Here is a 27,954-nt window from a genome sequence, read left to right on the forward strand (position 1 = left end):
GCTGTCTGCACTAACAACTGCCTGGAGATTTGAACTGGAAGGAACCTCCATGTCTTCAGTGGATTTGTTCTCCATCCATTCTCAGAATAAGCGGAGCTAAAGCTGAAGTGGACATGGCTGACCTGAAGTTGTCAACGAGGAGGTGACAGGCAGTGTGAATTTACATATTAGCCAAATATTTTGTTTCACCCGTGACATTTAGATTCAACACTGACTTTATATTTTTAGAAGAGAAGTAAATATCACAAAGTTCACAGACTTTGCTGTGCATCTGGTCAAAAGTAAGATTAAAAGATGTTTTTTAAACTTGGTTTGTTGCTAAATGTTGCAAAAAGTTGCTGTTTATTTCAGCATGTGTAACTTTACAATGAGCAGTAGGATCAATAACACTGATCAACATCACAAAAGCATCAGAGTCAAGCAGTCAACAGCCAATGAGCACTCAGCTCTCCTCTGATTGGACAGCAGAGAGCTCATTACAGCACACCTGAACTGCAGTAACACCTGCTGATTACTGATACTGAGACTTCCTGTCTGTAGACTGAAGGTGAGAGATGAACTCACCCCGAGAGCTGCTGGACGAGGAGCTGTCAGGACCATCAGGAGGCACCTGGTGACACACAGGTGAGTCGGGAGACAGGTGAGTGTTTACTCTGCACACATTCACCTCACATCATGTGGACTCTTAATCCAGAACATGTGATTATTAAGATTACTGTGTTTACAAGAGCCAGGTGTAGCTGTAGGGGGCGGAGCAGGAAGTCAGCAGCATCTTGTCCTCTCGCTCAGAGGAAGCCCCTCCCACTACACGGCCCTGTCACTCTGACTCCGCCTCCAGCTGTTTTTCAGCCAATGAGGATGATCTGACGCTCCGCCGCAGCTGGTCGTCCTGCAGAGACACAACAGAGCTACGCTAACTACACAAGCTAACAACTCTCATAAGCTAACAACTGTCCAAAAGCTAACAATGTTGAAATGCTACAAACGATTCAGACGTGATGAATCCATCCAACATGTAAAAATTATAAAAGATACAAACAATTAAAAACAATGATGAATGACTACATTAATTAATTAATTAATTAATTAATTAATTCAGATCAATTACTGATGGAACTGATTTTGAATTGAAAGTACAGACAGACAGACAGACAGACAGACAGACAGGTGCAGAGGCAGGTAGACACCTTAGCTCAGAGTTAATGAGGTCAAAAACACATGAAAGCAAACTGTGACATCACTGATCCTACAGAGATCAATACCTGATCAGTACCAGCTCCTCCTGTCAATAAGATAACAGACAGACAGAACTATAGATGTCAGGTCCAGTGGAACAGAGTTCTAACTGGATCGTTTCCGTCTCAGTTTGACTCTGATGAGCTGATCAAACGTTGTGATCAGAAGCACATTGATCTGATCACAGCCGGTCACAAACATTTTCCTTTTGATCACTGATCGATTTTTGACGTGGTGTTCTGAGGATGTGACGGTGGACGCAGGACCTCGTCTGTCCACAGGGGGCTCCAAACTCAACCACATATCTAAAGGCAGTGGCTTTAAGTCGCCCTGACACCTGCAGACTGATTATTGATTATTGATGAGCCGATCATTAATCATGAAGGACAGCTGGGACTGTTCTACAGAACTCTCTGCTACTGTCTACATTCACTTGGACTCTAACTATTTTAGTCACTAGTTACTTTGTAAACACTCAACACATGATCGACTGGTAAGAATATGATTCATAACAAACTAACAGTAAATAAACTGAATCAGCTGATTCAACCTGAAGCGTCACAGTGCTCCAGGTGTTCCTCTGCTGCAGTAATCTGAGTACTTTTACTCTGATCCGGCTTCTTTAAGAGTATTTCTCCCAGAAAAAGTGATGAGTGCACAACGATGACTTGTACTGGAGTCCTTTTACATCAGCATTACTTTTATCAACTGAGACCAAAAGTCTTTAAAACACGTTTCAGAATAAAAGAAGAAGAAATGGATCAGAACCGGCTGGTTTCATACACTCTGCAGAACAGCACCAGCACACTGGACTGCAACACAGTAGCCGAGTAAAAGTACTCCGTTACTTCTCTCCTCCTCTACAGCTTCATCAGCAGCTCATTAGCGCTAATTAACCTGCTGACGTCACGCTCTAATTGGCGCTCATTAACAGCTAATTACGAGTTAATTACCAGCTGATCAGCATCGATCCTGCGGAGCTGCAGCGGCTCGTTCAGACGTCACACAGAGACAAAAGCAGCGCTCAGGTGAGTCTGGCCCTCACGCGCTCACTTACCTGAAGGTCTCGCGCTCAGTCCGCAGCTTCACGCGCTCTTCATGTCCGACTCACACGGAAACTCTCAACTTTATCCGCTAAAGTGACGCGGCGGCGCTCCGCTGCACCCAGTCAGCTCAGCACCTGGTAAAAGCTGCCGCAAGCAGGTGCACACACTTCCGGTCTACGGGATCCGCATTTTCAAAATAAAAGCAGCGTGCTGCAGCAGACAGAAGAGCAGCAGAATTTCACTTCACCCAGTCGGGTCGCTGTCTGTCTTCTGGACGTCAGGTCTGTCCTGCAGCTCTGAGGACGGTCCGGCTCATCGTCCTGCTGCAGTCCGAGTCCTGATCAGTACGTATGGTTCAGAACCTGCTCCTCGTCCTCTGAGACTCTGCAGGACGGCTGCTGGTTGACTCTGAATCAGAATCAGAACCAGAGTCAGAATCCCTCGACTGTTTTGCAGCTGGGTAATGTCTTTGCCACAGCAGCCGAAGGAAAGAAATATTACAAAAAAATAATAATAATATTAACAAAATAAATAAATAAACACCATGAGGAAAACAATAGAATAGACGTATAAACATAATATACTGTGTAAGAACATGTAATTATAAACTGTGTTGTTATTTACAGATAATGAATCTGTGTATTAACAAACTGTCAGTTAGCCTTGAGTTGTTCTTAGAGTATTATTTATGTGAACATGTGCAGTCTGACAGCAGCAATAATAATAATAATAATAATAATAATAATAATAATAATAATAATGATAATAATACATAGATTGTTAGTTAGGGTTAAAGAATTCAGTAAGTCTGTGAGTTAAACATTAAACTCTACTATAAACGTTTTGTTGTTGTTGTTGTTTTATCTATAACCAACATGTAAATATAAAAATATACACAGTTCTTTTAATTGAATTTTGAATCCTTATCACAGTATAAGTACAATATCTAAGCTGTTAGACCCACAAACACAAACTGGAAATACTTCAGTCAAATAAAAGAACTTCTGCTTTTTATTACTTGATTGCATGTTTTTAACAACAGTTTCATTATTAGTCTTGTTGTGTTTGAGTCAAATCAAAAACATGTCAACAGACTTCATCAGGTCTCTGTGGCTGCAGGCTTTTATTTTGACGTGATCCCCCGGAAGTGTGGTGCTGGATGTTGCGGACTTGACCCCCGCGGACTGTCTGCCTCTCCATCCCGAAGCAGGTTGCGCTGGCCCGACAGGACCAGGCTGTACGGACCCCCTGTGAACTGAGCGGAGCCGAACTGAACCGAACCGAACCGAACTGAGCCGAACCGAGCCGAACCGCTCAAAGGAGCCCTTCCGTCCCGCGCTCAGTGAGTCAGGCTGGAGACTCAGTTATCAGCCGGGACTCTGCAGCTGTGTGCCCGTCTGGATGGAGGCTCCGGGCGGCCCGAGGCGGAGGATCGGCCCGTTGCTGGTTCTGATGCTGTGCTGCTCCGCTGCTCCGGGACACGCCGAGAGGGTGAGTGAACACACCCCGATATACACACAAACACACGCGCGCGCGCGCACACACACACGCACACAGGTGATCAGGTGATGGGTCAGATGCTTTTATTGATAAGTAACTGGTGAGTTTAGAGGCTCTTATTGTGAAAATCAGCAAGAACTTTGAATAACTTCTCGATCTGTAATATTCAGCATGAGTCACAGTCCATCACAATGTACACAACTGTATTGATCAGATCATCGTGTGTGTTGCCATGGTAACAGACAGACAGTTGTGTGTTTTTTAACAGCTGACTGTGACTCATATAAACATACTGTTCCACTGTTGGTCCGTCTGGTTGTTTGTTGGTTGTTTTGTTGGTTTGTCAGCAGGATTACACTAAAACTACTGAACAGATTTCCACCAAACCTGGAGGATGAGTTTCAGCCCAGAATTTACCTCCACAACTTGTGGTGCTGATCCAGATGAAGGAACGGGTCGAGTGACTTTAACATTGTAAGATAGTCATATGAATTCGCACAGGAGTGAGTCCAGGAGTTAGCATGTTAGCATCTCAGGTTCCCTGTGGTTAACAGACATTAGGGTGTTTTCACGTGAACAGTTAGCGGTTGCTAACAAGTGTCTGAATGAGACTACAGAGGTTGTCGGGGACATTAAACGTCCTCACAGCAACACGGAGACTCATCTACTCACTAGTCCGTCTTTACAGGCCACTTTAGTTCCACACTGTTCGAACTCTAACTGACTTACAACTTGTACATTGATCAGTTTATAGAAAACCTGGATAGTAATTGTGCAGTAAGACTCTCAGTGGTGGAGACGTTTCAGTCATGTGACCGTGATGTCGTCTGTTTGGCGCCACCAGCAGGCTGGCGCTGGTATTGTTTAGTGAGGTGTGTCTCAGTCTTAGAACTTTTAATCCACTGCCATCGTCAGGTGTCGATCGTGTGACCTGCAAGTCGTCGCGTCTCTCAGCTGTTGTTTTATCAGCAGGTTCATCTGAACACTTTCTACCTCGTCTCACTGCGGAAATTACAGAATGTATAAAGAATGTCAGACAGGAAATAAAACCTGTCTGTCTGTCTGCCTGACTGTCTATCTGTCTGTGTGCAGTCAGTCAGACAGTCTGCTCTGTCTGTTGTTTTAGTTCGTCTGTTTTCTGTTTCAGCCCTTTGTCCTGATCTGCTGTTATTACTGACCCAAATACACACACATACGCACACGCACACACACACACACACACACACACAGGTCTGACTTGCTGAGCTGCAGTGAAAACTTTTCTCTGACCGACAGCCGCTGAAACTGAATTAAATCTTTTTAAATCTGATAAAAAGTTGCTGAAACACAAAAAACTTAATTTTGTATGAAATCCTAAAAACCCGGTTTGATTTCTGCTGCGTCAGACAGGAAATCAAAATCACCGACACTCAGCTGAGCAGAATCAGAAGACACACATATCTTTAAATAAGACCACACACATCGCACATATATTCTGTAATGTGTCCGAGGATGTCACACATTTACAGACTGAACCTTTAAACTACAGACTGCTCCTTTAATCTACAGACTGAACCTTTAAACTACAGACTGAACCTTTAAACTACAGACTTTTACTTTAAACTACAGACTGAACCTTTAAACTACAGACTTTTCCTTTAATCTACAGACTGAACCTTTAAACTACAGACTTCTCCTTTAATCTACAGACTGAACCTTTAAACTACAGACTTCTCCTTTAATCTACAGACTGAACCTTTAATCTACAGACTGAACCTTTAAACTACAGACTTCTCCTTTAATCTACAGACTGAACCTTTAAACTACAGACTGAACCTTTAATCTACAGACTGAACCTTTAATCTACAGACTGAACCTTTAAACTACAGACTGAACCTTTAATCTGAGGTGCGTACGGCAGGTTGTCAAGTGTATACAGCAGGTCATCAGGTGCGTACAGCAGGTCATCAGGTGCGTACTGCAGGTCATCAGGTGTGTACGGCAGGTCATCAGGTGCGTACTGCAGGTCATCAGGTGCGTACTGCAGGTCGTCAGGTGTGTACGGCAGGTCGTCAGGTGCGTACTGCAGGTTGTCAGGTGTGTACGGCAGGTCGTCAGGTGCGTACTGCAGGTCATCAGGTGTGTACGGCAGGTCGTGAGGGTCAGACATGTTGTGTGATGCATGGAGACAAATGAAAATAATCTGATCTGATGTTCAGAAGCAGAGAGGCTGCAGGTCTCTCTCGAGCCCTCACAGTATGGTAGATGTAGAACATTACCCATGATGCTCTGCTGCAAGACATGTCGAGGCATCGACAGGAATGAAGATAAGACGACATCAGACCTTCATCAGTCCGTCTGTGTGACTGTCTGCTGGTGGAGGTTATCACACAGGAAGAGCACTGTTGCACCTGCAGGATACATGAAGGTGTTTGGGTTTCAAGCCACAGAAAAATGTCTCAGATAAAGACTTCATGAAGAAACATGCCGGATCGTTTCACTGCAGTGTCAGGCGTTTTCGTTTGTTTGAGAGGTGAAATTAGACAGACTAGAAGAGAAGACAGACAACGATGTACTGTTAACTATTTAATGAGAAGAATTGTATCATTAAGCAAAAGCAAAAAGCTTGATCAAGAACTTCCTCTGTTTGAAAAACAGCAGAGCCCGAAGTAGCAAAGCTGTTAGCTGCAACCAGTCGCCCAGAAAAAGATGCAGAATTTCAGCATGTAATGCATTATATATCGCTGCTACAGTGTATGTGTTGAATTGTCATTGGTCAATCATATAGATGGTTTAGACTTCAGCCCTCCCATCAGTGGTGCACAAACTGGTCCCAGTTTCTTGGCACACGAACTATGATTCCTGGAGACGTCACCCTGTTGAAGAAAACTAAACGTCCCTGGCCTCATCTGCCTGTCCTCCATATCTGCCTTTGTTTGTGGCACATTCACTGTCACATACACACAAGGGGTTTGGGAGGCGATATCGCTGGCCTTGGAGGCCTCTTCATGTGTAATAATGTGAGATAACAGGAAAAGATGGGAAAAGACAATCTGTATGTGTCACAGTGTGGCAGACGTCATAATTTATTGAGCAGTCAACGATGTGTGTGTTCATGAGCAGTGTGTTTGTTATGGGGAGTCATGGGCAGCAGAGAGATTCTGCTGGTGAATGGCAGTGTTAGTATTTAGTAGGCAGGTCACAGGGGGACATACTCACCTACTGACCTGGAGACTGGATCCAGTCAGGACTCAACAGTACCTGCACCACACATCAAGGTGTGTTAACCCACAGAGCCCGTGTGACGGAGGCAAAGAGACGTCTTCTCTGGAACACTGACAGCATCGTGGTCCTCGTGGACAATTTGGACCAGGAACCATCATGACTTCTGTTAGAAGTGTTCTGGACTCACATCTCATGTGAAGCTTCACTGAGTCATTATTGTGTTCAGGATCAGATTAATGACACACTCAGATTATCACACCTGTCTTTGTCTTCTGTCTGCAGGTGTGTCACTGCACCGGGAAGTCTTTCTGTCACTGTGACGGGGTCAAAGGTCAGAAGGTGAGAAGATCCATCTGTTTATCTGTGATCGTTTAAATCACCTGTTTGATTGATCTGTGTTCTTGTTTCTTTCAGATGGAAACATCTTTCGCACTCGTTCCCTCAGTTTTGTCACAAGCTGATGATGAGACTAAAATCAGCACCTCAAAATACATAAAAAACATTATATTTCATTATAATTGAACTTAGAGAGTATACCTCCGCAGTCTGCTGAGTTGTAAACAGGTTGGATTTGTTCATGTCAGAACCAACTTCTGCTTTCATTCAGAAGCTTTTAGAACGTCTTCACTGAAGCAACATGTCTTGAATTGATTCATGTTCTTGGTATGAAACGGATCATAATTCTGTTTGAATCTGATCAGACTGATGCTAAGCTAACAGCTTCTCTGACCAGCGACTGGTGACTCTTATGTTTGTGTTTAAGTGTTGCTACGTCATCAGTGTTGTGGATCCGTCGTGCAGCGTTTCTGTTCTCCATGTACAAAATAAACCTGCATATAAAATCATCTCAACATCAAAGAACCTTCAGAACCTCCGAGTCGTCATGTCACTGGACTGGGTCAGACATCAGTGACAGTGACATCTTACCTTATGACAGATACTTTAACTGATCTCTCCACCGTAAACCTGGTCAGGACAAGAACCTGGATGAAGCCTGAGAGACAAGAACCGGGGCATAAGGTTCACAAATCACTCCCCTCTGTGGGCAGAGGGTGAGAACTTAAAAAGACCAGGATGAGAGACTTTGTTGGGTTTGAGACCCCACCGTGATGGGTCGGACCTCAGTGGTCCTGGATCGGCTTGTGTCGACCGTCTGCTGCTCTCCGGTGGTGACCTGCTGTCACCGCAGACATCCAGTCAAACCACAGGACATGAAATGGAGTCTAATGTGGTTCTGCTCAGGTCCAGTGGTGACGAGGGTTTGTCACGTCTGAATTGTGGAAAAAATGAATTCAGATTAAAAAAACGATAATTACAATAATAATAATAACAATGATGATGATGTCATGGAGCAGGATTCAGGACAAAGTTGAGCCAAAACCAGAAATCAAGATAAACTTATAAAACAAGATATTAAAAGACACAAATACAAATAAAAGCAAAGATTTAAACATGCTCAGGAGCAGCAGGAGGTGCTGAGTTCATGCTGAGTTCATGCTGAGTTCAGGTGTTGTTGGGGGATGTTGGGGTCTGATGTGTTCAGGGCACCTGAGACCACCCAGGTGTGAGCTCTGTGATCTCAGGTGTGTTCTGCAGGAGCACAAAGACTCGTTCCTCTCTGCTGAACATGAAACGTCCGTCTGTTCGCTCTGGAACCTGAATGCACCTGGACCACAGCCAGGGTTTTTGTACACCTGACTTTACCTGTTTACTGCTTTTGTGTGGATGGCAGGTGAACTGAGCCAGGATCTGTTGTGCGCCTGACGTCACCAAGGTTTACCTAGTTTACCTGGTTTACCTGGTTTACCTGGCTAGCTGTGTGACCTTTTCATAAAGAAGCTGATGAACTGACCCACTCTCACTCTCCACAGGGTGAACCTGGTTTACCTGGATTCGATGGACTTCCTGGGATGATTGGTTACCCTGGAAACGAAGGCCAGCAGGGCCAACCAGGAGAAAAGGTAACAGCGCCTGAGCTGAACGCAGCAGACGTGTTTTCTATCATGTGATCACTGATTTGTGAAAGTTGTTTTCATAAATGTCTGATCACTGCACAGTCCTTTGTTTTGATGAATTCTTTCCTGTTTTGTTTTTTTAACTTTATTTCCTCAGGGCGACGTGGGAGGAGTAGGAGGTCAAGGAGTGAAAGGATCTCGGGTATGACTGATGATGATGGTGATGACTCGTGAATGTCTTTGACTGCAGCATTATTTCATCTGGTCACAATTTAAGGATCCATTCTATGAAACATCCGTCTGTCTCTCTGTTCTCCAGGGTCTTCCAGGGAAACCAGGTTCTCCAGGACTTCCAGGACTGCCGGTATGAACCCTTGAATAACATTCAGAACAAATAAAACATAAAGTATATAAATGATAAAGACTGCGATCGTGCTTTTCTAAACTGATGTTTCGAGGGCAGCAACCGTGTATCTAAAGTTTAACATTCAAAATTTCAATTCATTTTTGTCTGTTTTTTAGGGACTTCCTGGACATGAAGGACCAATTGGGCGACAAGGAATCCCAGGATGCAATGGGACAAAGGTAAAGATACTTACATCATCTTTTACTGAAGACAATTTGACTTCTACCAAATCCAAGACTCAGAGTTATCAGATGGCCTGATGATGAACAATGACAACAGGTATGAGAGAGTGAGGCCTTCAGTATCACCACGTCACCCTCAATAGTGTAAGTTGTCTGAGGACGGAGCCCTGAGGTTCACCCAGGCACGTTTCACAGAACATGAAATGAAACACAAGTTCCTTTAATGGTTGTCGAGGTGACAGAAGACGACAACAGACATCTTTTGGGGAACTTCCAACATTTCCAGGATTTTCATATCACAGCTGTTTTATCTTCGTGTTACGATGGTCCAGTTTTCAGAAGCTGTAAACCAGCGAGTGAATAATCATAATCCTTTTTAAGATCTAGTTTCTGGGACACAAATCAGCGGACAGACACTTGACTCTGTTCATCGGTGTGTTTCAGGGGAACGCTGGTTTCCCAGGGTACCCCGGGGTTTCAGGATTGGTCGGCCTTCAAGTAAGTCCAGCCGGCATTTTAGTCGTTTACTGAAAAACATTAGAATTGCTGCATGAAGGAGCTAAGCTAGGCTAATTAACGCTGAGAAGCTAAAGCTAACTGTGTTCATGTATTTCAGGGTGAACCAGGACGACGAGGTCCAAAGGTGAGAGGACACGTCCACGTCCTGTCTTCATTCATGTTCTACAGCAGTTAATATGTGTTCGTGGTCATTTCTGATCTCTGATTCTGGTTTCAGGGAGACTCGCGCTTCTTCCCCGTCACTCAGGACATTAAAGGAGTAACGGGACCAAAAGGACCGGATGGAGAAAAAGTCAGTTACTGTCACACATTCAGAGAAGATAGTGATCCTCTTTAGTTGTTGTGTTCATCAGTCACAGGTCCAAATGAACAGAACTGTCACTTCTAACAGCAGTTTTTTTGTTTATATGTTTATATTTTTATTAGTATTTTTAATATGTGAAAGGAAAAGTTCTGACAAAAGATGATCAGCTGTTACAAACCGTGTATTGTAGCCACTCAAGAGCGTCCTCTGATTGGCTGCTTGCTTTGCAGGGGCTGGGTGGAGATCCAGGTGAACCCGGCCTGCCAGGACCACCAGGATCTGCTGGACTTCCTGTATGCTCCAGATCTCAATCAGTCTAACTTTACCAAAATGTCGACAGTGATCAAAGATTCAAAGTTTGTGTTCTGTTTTGTCTATTCAGGGAAGGCCAGGGTTGCCGGGGTTACCAGGAGAGAAGGTCAGTGTCTCCATAGCAACATAACAGCTGGAAATGTTAATGTTCTGTAAGAGCTGAACTGAGATCAGATATGATTTCAGATGGAGGGCGTTTCTGTAACGAGGCCCCAGGTGACTGTGACCTGTTGGTCCTGATGATGCTGTGGCTTTGTTTCAGGGTCAGGAGGGTCCCAGTCCAGTGATCCCGGGCCCACAAGGACAGAGGGTGAGCTATGCTAATGCTAATTCCTACTTGAGAGCAGATGCCTGTGATACAAGACATGTAAATCTTTATCACCTCTGAGCACTGACCTCATCTTCATCACCATCATCTTCATCCTCATCATCTTCTTCATCCTCATCCTCATCACCATCAGCTGTGTTTGGTTTACAGGGTGACCGCGGTCCGCCAGGGATTCCTGGACAGAAAGGAATCAAACTTTATGCTGAAGGACCAAAAGAACTGAAGGTCTGTCTGTCCGTCTGTCTGTCTGTCTGTCTGTCTGTCTGTCCGTCTGTCCGACTGTCCGTCTGTCCGTCTGACCGTCTGTCCGTCTGTCTGACTGTCTGTCCGTCTGTCCGTCTGTCCGTCTGACCGTCTGTCTGTCTGTCTGACTGTCTGTCCGTCTGTCCGTCTGACCGTCTGTCCGTCTGTCCGACTGTCTGTCTGACTGTCTGACTGTCTGACTGTCTGTCTGTCTGTCCGACTGTCCGTCTGTCCGACTGTCCGTCTGTCCGTCTGACCGTCTGACCGTCTGACCGTCTGTCCGTCTGTCCGACTGTCCGTCTGTCTGACTGTCTGACTGTCTGTCTGTCTGTCTGACTGTCTGTCTGTCCGTCCGTCCGTCTGTCCGTCCGTCCGTCCGTCCGTCCGTCTGTCCGTCCGTCCGTCCGTCCGTCCGTCCGTCCGACTGTCCGTCTGTCCGTCTGTCCGTCTGACTGTCTGACTGTCTGTCCGTCTGACCGTCTGTCTGACTGTCTGTCTGACTGTCTGACTGTCTGTCTGTCTGTCTGTCCGACTGTCCGTCTGTCCGACTGTCTGTCTGACTGTCTGACTGTCTGTCTGTCTGACTGTCTGTCTGTCTGTCTGACTGTCTGTCTGTCCGTCTGTCCGTCCGTCCGTCCGTCCGTCCGTCCGTCCGACTGTCCGTCTGACTGTCTGACTGTCTGTCTGTCTGACTGTCTGTCTGTCTCTCTGTCCGTCCGTCTGTCTGTCTGTCTGTCTGTCTGTCTGTCTATCTGTCTGTCTCTCTGTCTGTCTGACTGTCTGTCTGTCTGTCTGTTTGTCTCTCTGTCCGTCCGTCTGTCTGTCTCTCTGTCTGTCTGTCTATCTGTCTCTCTGTCTGTCTGTCTTTCTGTTCTTACTGATATGTTTTGTTGTTACTTTTCAGGGAGAACCAGGTGAAATTGGAGACAAAGGTTGTCTCGGACTTACTGTAAGTAAACTGTTTGTCTGTGTGTCTGTCTGCAGTAACATAAAGCCATAATAGTGTTTGTTTGACTGACTCTTGATTTGGATGGTGTGCGTTTGTTTTCTCATGCAGGGCCCGCCGGGGAAACCGGGCATTAAAGGAGAGCGGGGCGAGCGAGGTGATCTTGGCCCACTAGTAAGAGAGAGAGAGACAAACCTCATTGACAATAACATGATCTATAATCTATAATCATTAACCACATGACTCCAACAGAAACCTGTAATCTACAAGTTACTGCCGAGCGTCTGAATGTTTCATGTTGTGTTTGTGACGCTCAGTGCTGCCAAGAAACTAATGGATCAGTACCGTCTCAGACTGTAAGAAGTTTATTGTCATGACAAGATATTTTCACGTCATTCAGAATTCAGAACATGTATGTACATAATATTATTATATATTATGAAATTCTAATGTGAAACATTTCAGGCTGAAACAATATAAGTAGTCACATTTTAATGAGATATAACAACATGAAAGGTTTCACGTTATCACTCGATGATGTTCTCAGCAGAACCCTGAACAGGTGTAGTTCTGGTCCAACATGTAGTCTTGTGTTTGTGTTTCAGGGTAAACCTGGGAAGGACGGAGAACCTGGAGAGCTGGGAGAACAGGTAACACGCTCAGCAGCCTGCTGGAAGGACAGATAAACTTAGTTCCTGTTGATAAAGAAACAAAGCTGTGTGAGTCCATCTCCAGGACCAGAACCAGAACCATCAGGACTGTGGTCTGCTTATTCATGTTAATCTCTCTGAAATTAGAGAGAGAGGCTCCACTCTGTGACAGCTCTGTAGCACCAGGACTGGACTCTGAGCAGGTACTCACTAGAGGTTCTAGACAACAGAATGAATTAACTCAGGTTCTGTCCGCAGGGAGACCCAGGGGATCGCGGGTTCCTCGGTCCTCCGGGTATTGAAGGAACTCAGGTGAGTACTATATGAAGTGCAGGAAGTGTGGCTGCAGTGGTTCACTCAGTGTTGTGTGTGAGTGCTCATGTTGTGTGTTTGCAGGGAGAGAAAGGTGATCGTGGGTTTCCGGGTCTGCCAGGAGAGGTGAGTCTGAAGAACTCACTGTAGTCTGAGCCCGGTGTCAGGTCCGGCCCGTAGTGGAGCAGCAGGCTGTCAGGCTTCATGTTAAATAAGTGTTTGTGTGTTTTATCAGATGGTCTGGAATCACAGGTTCGTGAAGGGCCAGCTCGGTATCCCTGGGGCCCAGGGACCCCCAGGAGTGCCTGGAGAACAAGGTAGAACAGAGTCCAACACGAAGCGTCGAAAACAAAAAAAATCCTTTCTCATTCATGGTCGAACGTTTGTTCAGTGGTTGTAATTGTTACTAAGAATCCGCTGCACTCAGATCAGTGTGTGAACATGAGTCAGCAGGCTGTGGAGGATAAACACTGACCGCTGATCAGTCTTCCTCTTCTTTTTCTTCTTCTTCTCTGCTTTCAGGACTCATTGGTTTTCCTGGACTGCAGGGAGAACCAGGTAAACTCCACCTGCTCTCTGTGTCATTAACTGTTATTGATAGGTTAATTATCAGATAACAATCAATACCAATGATCAGATCACACAGTATCCAGATGGATGTTTTCATTGTTTCATATATTGTTTATAGTCACTGCTCGTCTGCAACATCAACAAAAATCAGTTAAAATCAAAAATTGATCTGCTATACATATATGATATAATGAACTATATGCTGTGTTATCCCTGATGGTTCTGACCACTGTCCACCATCACTTCATGTCCGGACAGTCGCTGTATAGTAGGGCACAAAGTCCACAGTTCAGTTCGTGTCACGGTGTTGGCATCACGGTTTTCGGTTCGGTTCTGTAAACGTTGTATCATACGTCAGCATTAGATATATATCTTAATAATCCACCATTTACAGTATTTTAACAAATGGGTTCTACTTAAGGACATCATGTAATCAAGCAGAAAGCGAGTGAGTGGCTGGTTGATGTGAGGAGCATCACTGTGACACTGCTGAGTTCAGCCTGCTTTTCATTTATTTTGCTTAAAGGTTCACAGCTGTTTGCCTGGAACATGAACACCTATTCATTGTCTAGTCTTAATTAAAAGTTTAGGTTCTCTTGTCACTAAGACACAGTGTTACTGACGGTGAATGAAAGATCGATGCCGTAGGCGGTCATTGTGAAGCAGAACACGACGGACCAACAGCAGGACATAAAGTGTGACGGTGCTTTGAGTCAGTTGAGTCACACTAAAAACTCAAAACTCTTTGTGAAAACTGGGAGAGAAGTCGTCTGAACAGAGTTGAAAGATGTGGAATCATTATAAGAATGACTTTGATCAGTGATTCAAGTACAAACATACAATAACTAAATATTTAGTATAATAACTTAATGTCAGGACTCACACAGATATTGCAGTTTTGGTTCCTCTGTAGGACAATGAAACGTGAATAAAGCCTGTTCTTCTTCCCTGGAGGTGTGGCTCCCCCTGGACCACCGGGCCCTCGGGGGCCACCCGGCTCAACTGGACTCAGAGGAGATCCAGGAGACCCGGGACCTGTTATCACTGGACCCCCGGGACAGACTGGAGTCCCTGGAGGTCGTGGAATTGATGGAGAACCAGGAGAACCAGGAATACCAGGTGACGTTTTGCCTCCAGACAGTTTGAATCAGATGTCCAAAGACAAAGGAGTTGAATGTTAAACAAACACACACACACACACACACACACACACACACACACACATATTTTATATTAAATCAATGAAGAAATGTACCAGTAAACATACACAATAATACATGACAGTGTATTATTGTTAAACTTGTTCTTCCATAGTAGCCACTAACCCAGCACGAAGGCTGGACGCAGGATGAAACTGAAAATACACTCTCTGAAACTGTGTGTCTTTTTTCCGTCTGTCAGATTTCCTGGAGGTCAACGTTGGTCGTCCAGGAGCTCGAGGTCCAAAAGGACTCATGGGACTTCCTGGAACTAGAGGGGAAGAGGGACAGACAGGTGAGAGTTGATTGGTCACATGACAGGATAATATATGATTCGTGTTTCTGTAGTATGACATGATCATGAGCTTCACTCCATGTTGAAACAACAGATTTCCAGTGGATGTTTGAATGAGATTTAAAAAATGATTTCTTCAGATTTTTACACATTCTGCACAAACTGATGTACAGACAATTTTGCAATGTAATGTAATAATTGATAATTGATGTTTGTCAGGTGATAAGGGGGAGGTGTGCTCAGTCTGTCCAGTTTCTCTCAGGCCTGCTGGACCTGCAGGTAAACCAGGAGAACCAGGTGAAGTTGGGCCGCCAGGTAAGAATCACACTGACACAAGGTGTTTTACTCTGAATGTATGAGCTATTGATCCAGTGACTGACAGAGTGATAACTAGATGTGAGCATTCTGAAACAAAGGTGGATTATTTAACAAGTAGCTAGGTTTTGTATATTTATATTATATTTCATTTGATTTTCTAAAAGTTGTCTCAGAGAGAGGACACAATATAAAGATAACCAAAAAATGACTTCACTGTGTTGAAATAATACTGTAGCTGTAGATGATAGTTGATCTAGTTGAAATAATGAAACCATTCACAGCACGGGCAGATCCAGATTCAGAGTAACGATGACGAGCAGCTAAAACTCCTCTGTCTGCTGTCATTCTGCTTCCAGGTTCAGCTGGTATTCTAGGACCCAAAGGTTACAAAGGAGTCAAGGGTGTTGTAGGACCACCTGGGCCCCAGGTGAGCGCACATCTGCATTATTTCTTTAACCGCATATAGTTTTTATAAGAAATCAGCACTCTCGATGTCTCATAAAAACTGCTACGCTGATGATACCAAGTTGTATTTGTTATTATTTGGATATTGCATTGCTGCGTCTTTGTCCATCTGTGTCTCTGTTGTCCTGCCTTCAGGGACCCTTTGGTATCCCTGGCCTCACAGGGACCCCTGGACCTATTGGTGACCCTGGGATCATGCGGCGGGTGGGGCAGAAGGGTGAGGATGGAGACAAGGGAGGAGTGGGACCACCAGGTTTCGAGGGTCCAGATGGACTTCCAGGAGTTACAGGACCGAAAGGTGTTTTGGGACAGAAAGGAAACCCTGTGAGTATCATATACAGCATCCAGATAGACTGTCTGAGGCGGGTCAGCCAAATGTGGACAGAACTCCTTCTGTCGCTTTATGAAATATAGGAATACATTTTCAGTAATTTGCTTGAATGACCTAACCTGAAGGTAAGGTGTGTTTCCAAGGCAACAAATCAGCCACCCCACATCTGTGCAGAGACAAGGAGGATCAGTTTCCTCTGTACGCCTCAAGGAGCCTGAGGCGTACAGGTAAGATTGTTATCGAACCCTTCCCATCCCAGACACAAACTTTTTGAGTGTCTACCCTCCATCAGGACTAAAACCTCTCACCATAAGTCCAGTTTCTGCCCCTCTGCAACCCCACTGTGTTTATATTTTTGTCCATTGGTGTGTTATTGTGTATTCTATATTTTTATTGTGTTAAGTCGTGTGTTATTTTATGATCTGTATCTTTAAATTATTTCTAGGATTGTTTATTTCCCCTGGGAGTTGTAAACTGAATTGCCCATATGGGATAAATAAAGTTTTCTGAACTGAACTGAACTGAACCAACAGACCACAGCAAATTTGGTATTAAGAAAGATTCTGATTCTTGTCTGGAGAGTTTCGATATGCTGATGATGATCTGCTGTTTATCTCTGATGCTGCTCAGGGGCCTTTTGGACAGAAAGGTGACAGGGGCCCAATTGGAGAGACTGGTCCAAGAGGACTGTTAGGACAGATGGGACCTCCTGGACCCCCTGGAATCGGGGCTCCAGGACCTCCAGGACCTCAAGGCAATGTAGGATTCCTGGGACAGCAAGGAGATCCTGGAAAACCGGGTGAGACTGCCTGTTTGGTGAAATGTTAGATAATTTGAACTAGAGAAGTGTCTCTTTGGTGTAACTGATAGAATCTCATCAGGCTGTTTGTTCATTCAGGGGAGAAAGGTGCTCCAGGTGAAATCAGGACCTCTCCAGGAGATCCAGGACAGAAAGGAGAGAAAGGTTTATCAGGAAACCCCGGTCCTGAAGGTGAGACAGATACATTTACTATAGATTTATGTGTTGTCCTTCTATAAGACATTCTGCTCTCAGAGTGTCTCTACCTGTTGACTGACCGGCCATCTCTGTTGGTCTCAGGTCTTACAGGCCCTCCAGGTGAACCAGGATCTGTTGGTCTAAAGGGGGAAAAAGGAGATCAAGGATTTTCAGTTCAAGGCCCTCCAGGCTTCCCAGGGGTCAAAGGTCAGGATCATGATCAGTGTGGACTAAAACGGTGGGTTCAATGAACTGAGGATGGTAAATAACCATACACTGTTGTCTGGTTCAGGACTCAAGGGTGTTCCAGGAGCTCCAGGTTTACCAAGTTTTGGTATCAAAGGACGGGCAGGGCCATCAGGGCCCCCGGGGATGCCAGGCTCCAAGGTAACAGTGATTCAGACAAGAAGTCATGAACAACATGACACCACTTCCTGTTTTGCTGTTGCTTTGTTATTCATCCTGTTCTGGTTTCCTGCTTTCATGATGGTCTCTGTGGTCATAGGGGGACAGGGGGATAGGTTTTCCGGGTCAGCAGGGTCAGTCAGGCCCCCAGGGAGAAGATGGTTCTGTGGGGCCCCAAGGAGACCCTGGACCCCAAGGACTTGATGGAGCTCCAGGGCCACGAGGACTTGATGGAAGACCAGGACCCAAAGGTAGCTTATTAAAGATCTTATAAAACACAACAACAAAAATAGTTTAAAATGAATCCACTGGTGCTCATGGCTGTAATGGACTCCCCAGTATGAGACTGCTGTCTTATGTTCAGTCACATGACGTCAGTCCATGTTATAGAAGATGGATATGGATCTTTTTGCAAAAGACTCTTGCAAGGAAAACACACATAATCATTAAACTGAACTGAAGGCTGTCTGTGAATCTTTTGGTGGTTTGCTATGGGCTGAATCAGTGGATGAGTGTGTAATCTTGTGCTTTCATCTTGGTCCAGTTATTTTTCAGATGCATAAATGAAAGCCAGTTAAGATCATTCTCATTGGTTGGATGTAACAAGATTCTGAAGACAATCCTATTTACAAAAAGCTAGTCCAGGTAAAACTTCCATTCAATCGCCAGGTAGCTGCTAGCATCCACATCTTCTGCAGGAGCCTGTTTGGCTCCAACTTGCAGAAGTTGCCTATTTGTCTTTTAGATTCACAAATCAATTTATTGATTAGAACATGTCAGGAAGTCAGGTGAGGGGTGATTCTGTCCAAAACTTGCATGGGTCTTGCTTGAAATTTAACTTGAAAATGACTAAATGAAACTTGGACCAAATGAATTGGGATTGACTTAAGTCCTGTATGCTCTCAGGTCACAGTGGTCTGGATGGTGTACCCGGTCCTGTTGGTGCTGTTGGACCATGTTTATCGGGAGCTCCTGGAGCTGAAGGAGAGCAGGGACAGATGGGAGTCATCGGATTCACAGGTAACTTCTGTAAAAGCTGGTGACAAGAGTCTTGTATCTGCCCTCTCATCAGACTCTGGGCAAAACAGCTGACAAAGAGGATTCCTAAAAAGTTGGAAATATCTGCTAAAGTGATTAATTTCTTCCTTCATTTCTTAAGCAAAGAATTTGTAGGATTTAAATCCCAGAAGAGAGAAAAAGAACACTCAACAGTCTAATATGTATCTTGTCTAACAGGGGCCCGAGGACAAAAGGGTACACGTGGTGACCCTGGGCTGCCTGGCGTGGGAGCCCTGGGGACTCAGGGGCCATATGGAGCACCAGGGTTTGACGGACCTCAAGGGCCAGTGGGGGAAGTTGGACTCAAGGGTGTGACAGGGTCCACTGGGGAGCCAGGAAGCCCAGGTAAGGAGGTTTGGTCAAATCTGACGCTCCTGCTGTACGCATGGTTATGATTAATATTTCTGTTTAGATACAAACGTTCTGAGAAACTCTTTGAACCACTTTGGTCCAAAATGAAGTATCAAATGAAGAGTGACTTGGAGATATACTGGTGTTTTAGGCATCAGAGGAAACGAAGGTCCTCCAGGAGTCCCTGGGAGTCCAGGAGATGATGGGAAACCAGGAGAGACTGGAATACCCGGACAGAAAGGTTTCATACATGAATAAATCAATCTCTCAGTTAAACAATCAACAAGTTCTGTCTGACTGTGACTGTATGTGACTTGTCTGACTTTCAGGTCACATGGGTATAGATGGGGTCAGGGGCTCTCAGGGACCTCAGGGACAACAAGGGGACCGAGGAGAAACAGGACCGAAAGGAATACAGACAGCTGTGGAGATGTATGGAGATCCCGGAGACTCTGGAGTCGCTGGTAAGCAAGACACTTTTTGGGGCACCACTGATGATTCTGTCATCTGTGTTCCTCAGGTTTCTATTGTTGGACCCACTGTTTGTCAATTTATAACATAACTCTGTTTCTGTCTGTTACATGTAAAGCTAAAGCAAGCACTCGGTTGTCTTAGCTCAGCATAAAGACTGAATACAGCCAGACTTTCTCTGTCCAAAGGAAAACAGAGTTACCAGTATCTCTAAAGCTCACCTTCCCAATTGCTTAGTCTGATTAAGTTACACCAAATAATAACAAGCTATATTTTTGACATATTTCTTTGATAAAAAAAAATGTTTCAGCAGTGCTTATAATATTGGTTTGTTACTGTAGCTGACCTCTTTTATATGAGCTAATTGAGGGCACGTCGGACAATAAGTCTGATTTGAAGTTTGAAGTCCAGTTTGTAAGAAAGTTGATTGTTGAGTTTACAACTTGTGAAATGTTGATGCTTTGGGGTGGTACCTGAGCTGATCTACAGTCCCAAATCTGATACATTTCAAATTAGACTCAAAGATAAACTTTTGATCTTGAAGTCATTTTGACTCCACCTTCTATTAGATAGAATCCAGAGGCTCCATCTTATGCTCGTCACAAAGCAGCACACAGCGAAGTGCAGCGCAAGTTTCATTGCTAGTTCCAGACTGATGTAGTTGTTATTTTTAATGCTCATATTGTGTATATAGCAAATGTACCTGCTCCCACCTGCTCCCACCTCAGTGTGTTGGTCTTAAAATGAGGTGAGGTCAGGCGCAATGATGGCGGATTGCTATCTTGAGGCAGCAGTAGGCAACAGACCCATAGACTAACAAAAGCTAATCTGCACTTGCACTGCGCCATCTAAATAGGACTCCAGGTGTGTTGTTCTACCTGTCTGTGAGCTACATGTGTGCTTCCTGTCGCCCCTTCAGGGTCCAGAGGTCTCACTGGTGCTGAAGGAGAGAAGGGCCTTCCAGGGCCACAAGGGCCGGACGGCAGCAACGGAAGACCTGGAAATCGTGGACCACCAGGTGATCACATCCAACTGATAATAGTGTTTATTTACATGTGAGGATAACCCTAACCCCAAAGCCAATGTAAGGAGAGATGTTGTTTGTCGTAGTCCATTAAGAAATACAGAGTGACAAGTTCTTATCTGTATCATGTTCTTTATGATTTCACATGAATATTTTATTTTGACAGGACTTCCTGGACACCCTGGTAGAGATGGAGAGAGAGGTCCTCCCGGTCCCAGTGGACTCATTGGTGACCAGGGAGAGATGGGAAGACCAGGTAACACAACATAAACTCCATCACTGCAAACACTTCAAAAGAGACTTTCAGTGTCATATAACTCTGATCTGTATCTGCTGGGATTTATTGGGCTTATAGGAATCGAACTGCTTGAGAATCTCACATTGAAAAGCTGGTAATTGAATATAGTAAACATTATTAAAACACAAAACTTAAATGTCTGAAACAACACACAGGATTAAAGAACTCTGGATCAGAATGTGAGCTCCAAAAGGGCAAATTTGACTCTCACCGCTTTTTTCCTTCAGGTTGTAAAGGACATAAAGGTTACCCAGGACCCTGTGGGCCACCTGGTTCCAAGGGAATACCAGGACCGGCAGGGCCTAAAGGTCCTAAAGGGGAACCAAGTCCACCAGGACCAGGATCCAAAGGACCTCCAGGAGAGAAGGTGTCACACACATACTACAATTTGACCTCTTATTGGTTATCCTTATATGCAGATGAAGTTCTACTATATATTACCTTTGCACTCTAGTCCTGTTTTATACAGCCATGATTCTCTTTCATCTCTTTTCTTTTCCACTTTTAAATGGTGAGTTTCCATTTTTACCTCTGACAGGAAAGAGCATAAAATGATTAACAAAAGACACCTTCTTCATACTTCAAATGTTCCCTCTTTTGTTTTTGCTGGTTGCTGTTTTATCTGCTATGTTTAGTTTGACATATTTGACTTGATGTGTAATTATGACCTGTTTTATTAACTATGACAAGTACTATTTATATCAATAATAAGGTGTCTTCGCTTCCTCTGTCCTCCTCTCAGGGGAATACAGGATGTCCTGGATCCCCAGGTACAAAGGGGACACCAGGGGATGTTGGAAACTTTGGTCCCCCGGGAGAGTATGGTCCCTGTGGCCTTAAAGGACATCCTGGACCCCCAGGATGCAGAGGTCTTACTCTTTAGAGTTTATTCTTCATGTATTTGCAGTTTATCTCGTTTATACTTCATAAAAACTGTCAAGTAGAGGGAACACACTCAACAAAATATGTAAAAGCCTCCATTACCTGTCTATCTGTCTGTTTGTCTGTCTGTCTGTATCAGGTCCTCCTGGGCCTCCTGGTGAAAAGGGTTGTGATGGTCCTCCAGGGAAAAACGGCCCACCCGGACCCACAGGCCTGACAGGTATATTAAACAGTGTATTATTAATGTCATCAGGTAGCCTAACATGACTTAAAAACTGTCCTCTCAGTGGCTTAAGTATCTCGTCATTTTCAGGTAACAAAGGGGCACCTGGAGATCCTGGTCCAGCTGGTCCAAGAGGGAACCAGGGACAGGATGGGATACCTGGACCTCCTGGAGAGAAAGGAGCAATGGGAGGTAGGACAACCTGATTTGGCAGTCATCAGCCATCATTTGGTGATGGGTTGTTTCTCTCTCTTCTGATTGGTTGGTTCTCTTTCCACAGCTCCTGGAATTGGACCTCGGGGCCCAGAAGGGAAGAAGGGTTCACCTGGTGAGTCCCGAGGTGTGATTATGAGTTCAGTTTTCAGTTGGAGCTAAAGGAGAAGAAATGAAACACCCTCCCTCTTCCCATCTCCTCAGGATGTGTTGGGGAGAAGGGTCCTCCTGGTCCCTGTGGGCCTCCTGGTCCCCATGGTCCAGGAGGAGAACAAGGGTGTCCTGGCCCTCCTGGGCCTCCTGGTCCTCCTGGTTGTCCTGGTAAAGAGGGAGTCTGTATTGAAGGGGTCAAAGGTGAAGGTGGATTCCCTGGAGTACAAGGACCCAAAGGTAACAAGACACGTGGAGTTTCTAGATGACCATGAGGTCCATTTAGTAGCTGTTCTGGAGCTTTTGATCTTGATGAATTTCCATTCTTCTGGACACTTGAGGAGTTTTCTTCCATGAAAAAAACTTTCATTGTTGCCTTTTAGTTCTGGCCCGTGCCAAACCAACATAAACCAGATAATCATATATCAGTATCATCTGCATACAAAGACATATGTAGCTCTAAACAAGGGTCACAGCATGTGGCTGCTAAATCAACTTTGATCAAATATAACTGTGGTGAGGGAGCAGATATTATAATAGTGAAGTATTTCTCTCTGTAGGTCCGCCAGGCTGTAAGGGCCCCCCTGGCCCTCCAGGTCCTGGTTTTAAAGGAGACAAGGGATACAAAGGAGCAACAGGTGAACCAGGACCACCTGGTTGCATCGGTGATCCTGGCCCGAAAGGGCCACCGGTCAGTGCACTCCACAGTTATTATATTTACCAAAGAAACTCAACTGAATCTAAATACGCTAAGTGTGTCAGAGCCCATATCTTAGACTGGAAGTATTAAATAATCTTGGACCGGTAGATTGGAAGTATCAAGTAAAAATTTAAGATGAAGTGCTTGGATGTGAGACATAAATAAAGTCACACAGCTGTGAGTGTGTTTAATACATCTGTGGTTATTGTTGTTGACAGGGTGAAGGCAGAATCCTAGGCCGACTTGGAAACAAAGGCTCTATGGGAGAAACTGGTGTCACAGGGCCCATAGGTAAGAACTTCAGTAACCAAATGTACTAGTTGAAGTAAATCATACTAACTTCAATGCTCAGATAAATGTAGTAGCGCAAAGAGCGCAATATTTGCCTCCACGTACCTCATAATTTTACACAAGTGCAGTTCCTGAGTAAATGTACTTAGTTGAATTCCATCACTGGTTTCAGGTGTTAAGGGGGAGGATGGACCACCAGGTGAGAAAGGCCCACAAGGACCTCCAGGACCACCTGGGAGGAGAGGTAACAAAATGACATCACACAATGGAGAGCAAGCTGTCAAATCACAGCAGCCACACATCAGAATACAGCATGTAGTGGGCAATAATGTACTAGTGAGTACTAATACTTCAGTGTACTGCTGCTGTATTGCTAGTAGAAGTACTGAATGTAGTCCTGACTCCTGCTCCCTGCAGGTCTGAGTGGGGAGGACGTACCCATAAAGGTGGATCTGTTACCAGGTGACAAAGGTGATCCGGGAGAGCCCGGACCCCCAGGAGAAAAAGGACCCCCAGGGCCCAGAGGGAAACCTGGAAAACAAGGTGAGCCTGGAATAAATTACAATTTTTAATCATGAGACTTAAGTTGTTTGCAGCTTCAATTCCCTGTTTTAAACTCTGTTTTGTAACTGCAGGTACAAAGGGCTGTAAAGGAATGGATGGTCCAAAAGGACCAAAGGGTGAAGCGGGGCTGAAAGGAGAAGAGGGAGATGTTGGATTGAAAGGAGCAAAAGGTCAGAAAATCGAATCTGCTGTCAGCTTTACAACAAAAACACAGAACTAACTAATCAACCAACTAACTAACTGGGCTTGTAACTGGTGTGGCTCATCAAGATGATGAAAAAAATAAATAAATAAAAGGTCAGTTTAAGGCCTCGTCCACATGAACACAGGTATTTTTGTAAACATGGTTTCAAAAACAAATTTCTCTGTTCAGACAGTGTGTTCTCACAGGGGCAGTTCACTCTGTTACAGAAAATACTCCGAGTGATGCAGAGAGATGTGACTGCACTCCACAGTCCTCTTGGATAACCTGTCAGCAAAACCTTGTTAAACGTTCATTTGTGTTTTTCAAAATGTAAACAATGTACATCTATTCTGACGACGTACAAACTGAAATATTCTAATATCGTAACACAGCTTCTTAATTCACATTAGCCAGTTGTGCTATAAGCTCAGATGTGTTTCTGTCTGTCCACATGTAAACACTGAACTTCTCCTGGATGAAAAGAACTGAAACAAGTGTTGCTGTTGCCTGGAAACTGAAATGACAATAATGATAATAATAATAATAATTATTATTAATATTAATATTAATATTAATATTAATATTAATATTAATTAAATCAGTCAATCAATCACATGCAGTCAGACAAAATCTGAAAATAAGAAGTCAACACAGAGTTTTGGTTTTGACAGTAGACAGCCATCTTCTTCCACTTTTCCATTCAGAACTGATATTGTGTTGACAGGTCTCAAAGGTGAAAAAGGTCCACTCGGTCCTCCAGGTCATAAGGGTCCAAGCGGACCCTGCGCGACCGCACCGAAGCAGAATGGCTTCCTGTTCACCCGACACAGTCAGACAACCGCTACCCCGGAGTGCCCTCCAGGATCCAGTGAGCTGTACAGCGGATACTCTCTGCTGTTCATCAACGGGAACAACCGAGCACACGGACAAGACCTGGGTAACAAGACAGCGTTAGCTCAGGATGTTAAATTAACATCAGAAATAAAAGAAACAGAGAATTAAATTAAATTAAACGACACAAAAGCAGTCTGTTCTTCTCTCTCTCTCTTCAGGTACGTTAGGTAGTTGTCTGCAGCGTTTTACCACCATGCCCTTCCTGTTCTGCAGCACCGATGAAACCTGCCGCTACGCCTCCCGCAACGATTACTCCTATTGGCTGTCAACTGATGAGCAACTGCCCAGCAGCGTACCACTTATCTCTGAGGACATGCTGCAGAAATACATCAGCCGGTAACACACACAAATGAACTGTGTACTGTGGACTCAGTTCAGTTTGTTCCACTTTGGAACTGTTATCTTTACATTTATATTGTCAAAAAGTTGTGAATGGAACCAACAGAGCTGGTCAGTACCATCCTGTGTGTCTGTCACCCATCGTTTGAGGAACTCTCACACTGATAAGATACCAGAGGGTGGAGTTAAAACACTGTAGCCCACTGATTGGTCAGTCTGAAGTAGGATTTCACTTCAAGTAAGCAGCAAAGAGAAATGTTTCCCAGCTGCTGGAACAGTGAAAGTGGTCAGTGACGGCGGCAACAAGCCGTTTGAGAGTACCGTCCACAGAGGAAACAGTTAGCAGGGTTACACATGGTTGAGAGGTACTTTAGTGAAAGTACTGCAGTGGAACTGCAGCTTATGTTTGCTGTATTAAATGTGTGTTACCTGTGTGCCAGGTGTTCTGTGTGTGAGGCGAGAGCCAACGTGATCGCCGTCCACAGCCAGACAAGTCAAATTCCACCATGTCCTCCACACTGGCAGTCGCTCTGGGATGGATTCTCCTTCGTCATGGTGAGATAATGAGCACTGCTCTTCAGTTTAGGGAACTTGTTCGTTCAGACTGAGGCACTCGACGGGCATGAGAGGCCTGTATTCACTACGTGTGTTCACTTCTCATCAGAACTGTTGTTTGGCGTTGGTTTGACCTTTGACCCTTCCTGTCGGTGCCGTTGGTCTTCACAGGAAACAGGTGTGGGGGCGGAGGGTTCCGGTCAGCCTCTGGCCTCTCCTGGTTCCTGTCTGGAAGACTTCCGGAAGATTCCCTTCATCGAGTGTCACGGCAGAGGAACCTGCAACTACTACACCGACTCCTACAGCTACTGGCTTGCTGCACTCAACCCCGACAACATGTTCAGGTGCGACACACCTTTAGTTTACCTTTTGTTTAGATTCATATCAGTTTTTTTTATAGACATTGGATCAATATTTGCTGAAAGACTCATTATGTGGTGTTGGTTATAACGTATATGTGACCAAGATTAAGATTGTTTTATCTCGAAAATCCTGAACTAATCTACAGATTATCCATCCTCCTTCTGAAGCACCAACACATAATCACATATATCAGTGTTAAAGGAGCAGTTCACCCAAACTTTAAACCCAGCCCTCCTCTCCTCCTCCTGATGATATAAAGTCCTCCTCTCCTCCTCCTGATGATATAAAGTCCTCCTCTCCTCCTCCTGATGATATAAAGTCCTCCTCTCCTCCTCCTGATGATATAAAGTCCTCCTCTCCTCCTCCTGATGATATAAAGTCATCTCCTCCTCCTGATGATATAAAGTCCTCCTCTCCCCCTCCTGATTATATAAAGTCCTCCTCTCCTCCTCCTGATGATATAAAGTCATCTCCTCCTCCTGATGATGTAAAGTCCTCCTCTCCTCCTCCTGATGTTATAAAGTCATCTCCTCCTCCTGATGATATAAAGTCCTCCTCTCCCCCTCCTGATGATATAAAGTCCTCCTCTCCTCCTCCTGATGATATAAAGTCCTCCTCTCCTCCTCCTGATGTTATAAAGTCATCTCCTCCTCCTGATGATGTAAAGTCCTCCTCTCCTCCTCCTGATGTTATAAAGTCATCTCCTCCTCCTGATGATATAAAGTCCTCCTCTCCTCCTCCTGATGTTATAAAGTCATCTCCTCCTCCTGATGATGTAAAGTCCTCCTCTCCTCCTCCTGATGATGTAAAGTCCTCCTCTCCTCCTCCTGATGATGTAAAGTCCTCCTCCCCTTGTCTCCATCAGCTCGTCTGCTGTGATCACAGTCTGCAGGAGAGAGCTCATCACAACCTGATCTCAGACCAGATTTAACCGTCGACATGCGGTCGAGCTCACTAACACTTTTAGCTCAGCAGCAACGTTTTCATCTTACAGAATGTTGAACCCGACATGCTTTAATGTTCCTTTAAGAATATTCCTGACGTCTCTCTCTCCTGTAACTGTGTCTCTGTCGTTGTCTCTCGCCCTGCAGTAAACCAAAGCCTCAGACTAATCAGAGAGAGTTTCCAGGAAGTCTCATCAGTCGCTGTCAGGTGTGTATGAGGCTGTAGGACGACAGACGCCCGACTGGAGGAGCCGCAGCTGCAGTTCCTCTCACAGCCACCAGGTGGAGCTCCGAGAAAACTTGAAATGAATGAGAAAAACCCCGAAGAGGAGCATATTTAAATGTTCTGCACGGCAACAGAGTGTGGAGCTCTCTGATTGGATGATTCTCTGTCTGTCTTGATAGCTGCAGCAACACTGAAGTCTTCTTTATTAAACAATCAGTAAATAAGGAGACGTGCTGACGGTGTGAACACATGAATCCTTCTAGAAGCTTCCTGTTCTCAGTTGTACATATTTTATCCTTTCCAACCAGCTGATATATTGTGATAACATTATTTTTGTTTTGTGAATATGAATCTTGTTGAATTTAATAAAACATTTTGTTTTACAGAAACCAGTTTCTGCAGTGTCCTGTTCAAATGGTTCATATAAATAAAGTTTAAATCAGCAAGAAACACAATTTACTGGTCCAGTCCTCCTCTGTGGAAAGTAACTAAGTACAGTT

The 27,954-nt window shown here is 44.7% G+C and overlaps 2 protein-coding genes and 1 long non-coding RNA gene across 8 annotated transcripts in view; 1 reads left to right on the forward strand and 2 right to left on the reverse strand.

Moving 5' to 3' along the window:
* Nucleotides 1-2,726, reverse strand: part of col4a4 (collagen, type IV, alpha 4) — a 31,238-nt gene extending 28,512 nt beyond the window's left edge. Inside the window, exons 1-3 of one of the 4 annotated variants that reach the window (XM_037122125.1) lie at nucleotides 2,294-2,722; nucleotides 726-889; nucleotides 565-610 (exon numbers count right to left, since the gene is read on the reverse strand). In XM_037122125.1, the coding sequence (XP_036978020.1) occupies nucleotides 565-610; nucleotides 726-772 (93 nt within the window). In that variant the 5' untranslated portion in view covers nucleotides 773-889; nucleotides 2,294-2,722. The other 3 variants (XM_037122134.1, XM_037122140.1, XM_037122151.1) reach the window with 3 other exon arrangements.
* Nucleotides 521-27,846, forward strand: col4a3 (collagen, type IV, alpha 3). Of its 2 annotated transcripts, none has more exons than XM_037122106.1 (53): nucleotides 521-624; nucleotides 3,402-3,773; nucleotides 7,269-7,325; nucleotides 8,858-8,947; nucleotides 9,099-9,143; nucleotides 9,261-9,305; nucleotides 9,464-9,526; nucleotides 9,974-10,027; nucleotides 10,146-10,172; nucleotides 10,266-10,340; nucleotides 10,583-10,645; nucleotides 10,735-10,770; nucleotides 10,927-10,974; nucleotides 11,143-11,217; nucleotides 12,140-12,184; nucleotides 12,293-12,355; nucleotides 12,787-12,831; nucleotides 13,090-13,143; nucleotides 13,228-13,269; nucleotides 13,379-13,460; nucleotides 13,666-13,701; nucleotides 14,668-14,832; nucleotides 15,115-15,207; nucleotides 15,427-15,522; nucleotides 15,882-15,952; nucleotides 16,126-16,314; nucleotides 16,952-17,120; nucleotides 17,220-17,312; nucleotides 17,421-17,525; nucleotides 17,611-17,705; nucleotides 17,824-17,974; nucleotides 18,630-18,743; nucleotides 18,960-19,127; nucleotides 19,285-19,374; nucleotides 19,463-19,597; nucleotides 20,524-20,622; nucleotides 20,795-20,884; nucleotides 21,154-21,293; nucleotides 21,669-21,795; nucleotides 21,948-22,028; nucleotides 22,122-22,223; nucleotides 22,312-22,359; nucleotides 22,449-22,634; nucleotides 22,955-23,085; nucleotides 23,313-23,385; nucleotides 23,558-23,629; nucleotides 23,803-23,928; nucleotides 24,021-24,119; nucleotides 24,858-25,070; nucleotides 25,186-25,363; nucleotides 25,807-25,921; nucleotides 26,093-26,265; nucleotides 27,376-27,846. In XM_037122106.1, exons 2-53 carry the CDS (start codon nucleotides 3,684-3,686, stop codon nucleotides 27,452-27,454), a joined length of 5,001 nt encoding a protein of 1,666 aa, XP_036978001.1. In that variant the 5' UTR covers nucleotides 521-624; nucleotides 3,402-3,683; the 3' UTR covers nucleotides 27,455-27,846. The 2 variants fall into 2 exon arrangements, with proteins under 2 accessions (XP_036978001.1, XP_036978009.1); XM_037122114.1 differs by having other exon boundaries at nucleotides 541-640.
* Nucleotides 7,311-10,647, reverse strand: LOC119032702. 2 transcript variants are annotated; one of them, XR_005079016.1, is made up of 4 exons: nucleotides 10,531-10,647; nucleotides 8,092-8,256; nucleotides 7,524-7,980; nucleotides 7,311-7,443 (listed from the first exon to the last, which is right to left on the reverse strand). It is a non-coding gene; the product is annotated as an uncharacterized LOC119032702 (long non-coding RNA). The 2 variants fall into 2 exon arrangements; XR_005079015.1 differs by lacking the exon at nucleotides 10,531-10,647 and having other exon boundaries at nucleotides 8,092-8,822.
* Nucleotides 27,847-27,954: the final 108 nt, after the last annotated feature.

The sequence above is a fragment of the Acanthopagrus latus genome, chromosome 2, assembly GCF_904848185.1.
Source record: "Acanthopagrus latus isolate v.2019 chromosome 2, fAcaLat1.1, whole genome shotgun sequence".
Lineage (NCBI taxonomy): Eukaryota > Metazoa > Chordata > Actinopteri > Spariformes > Sparidae > Acanthopagrus > Acanthopagrus latus.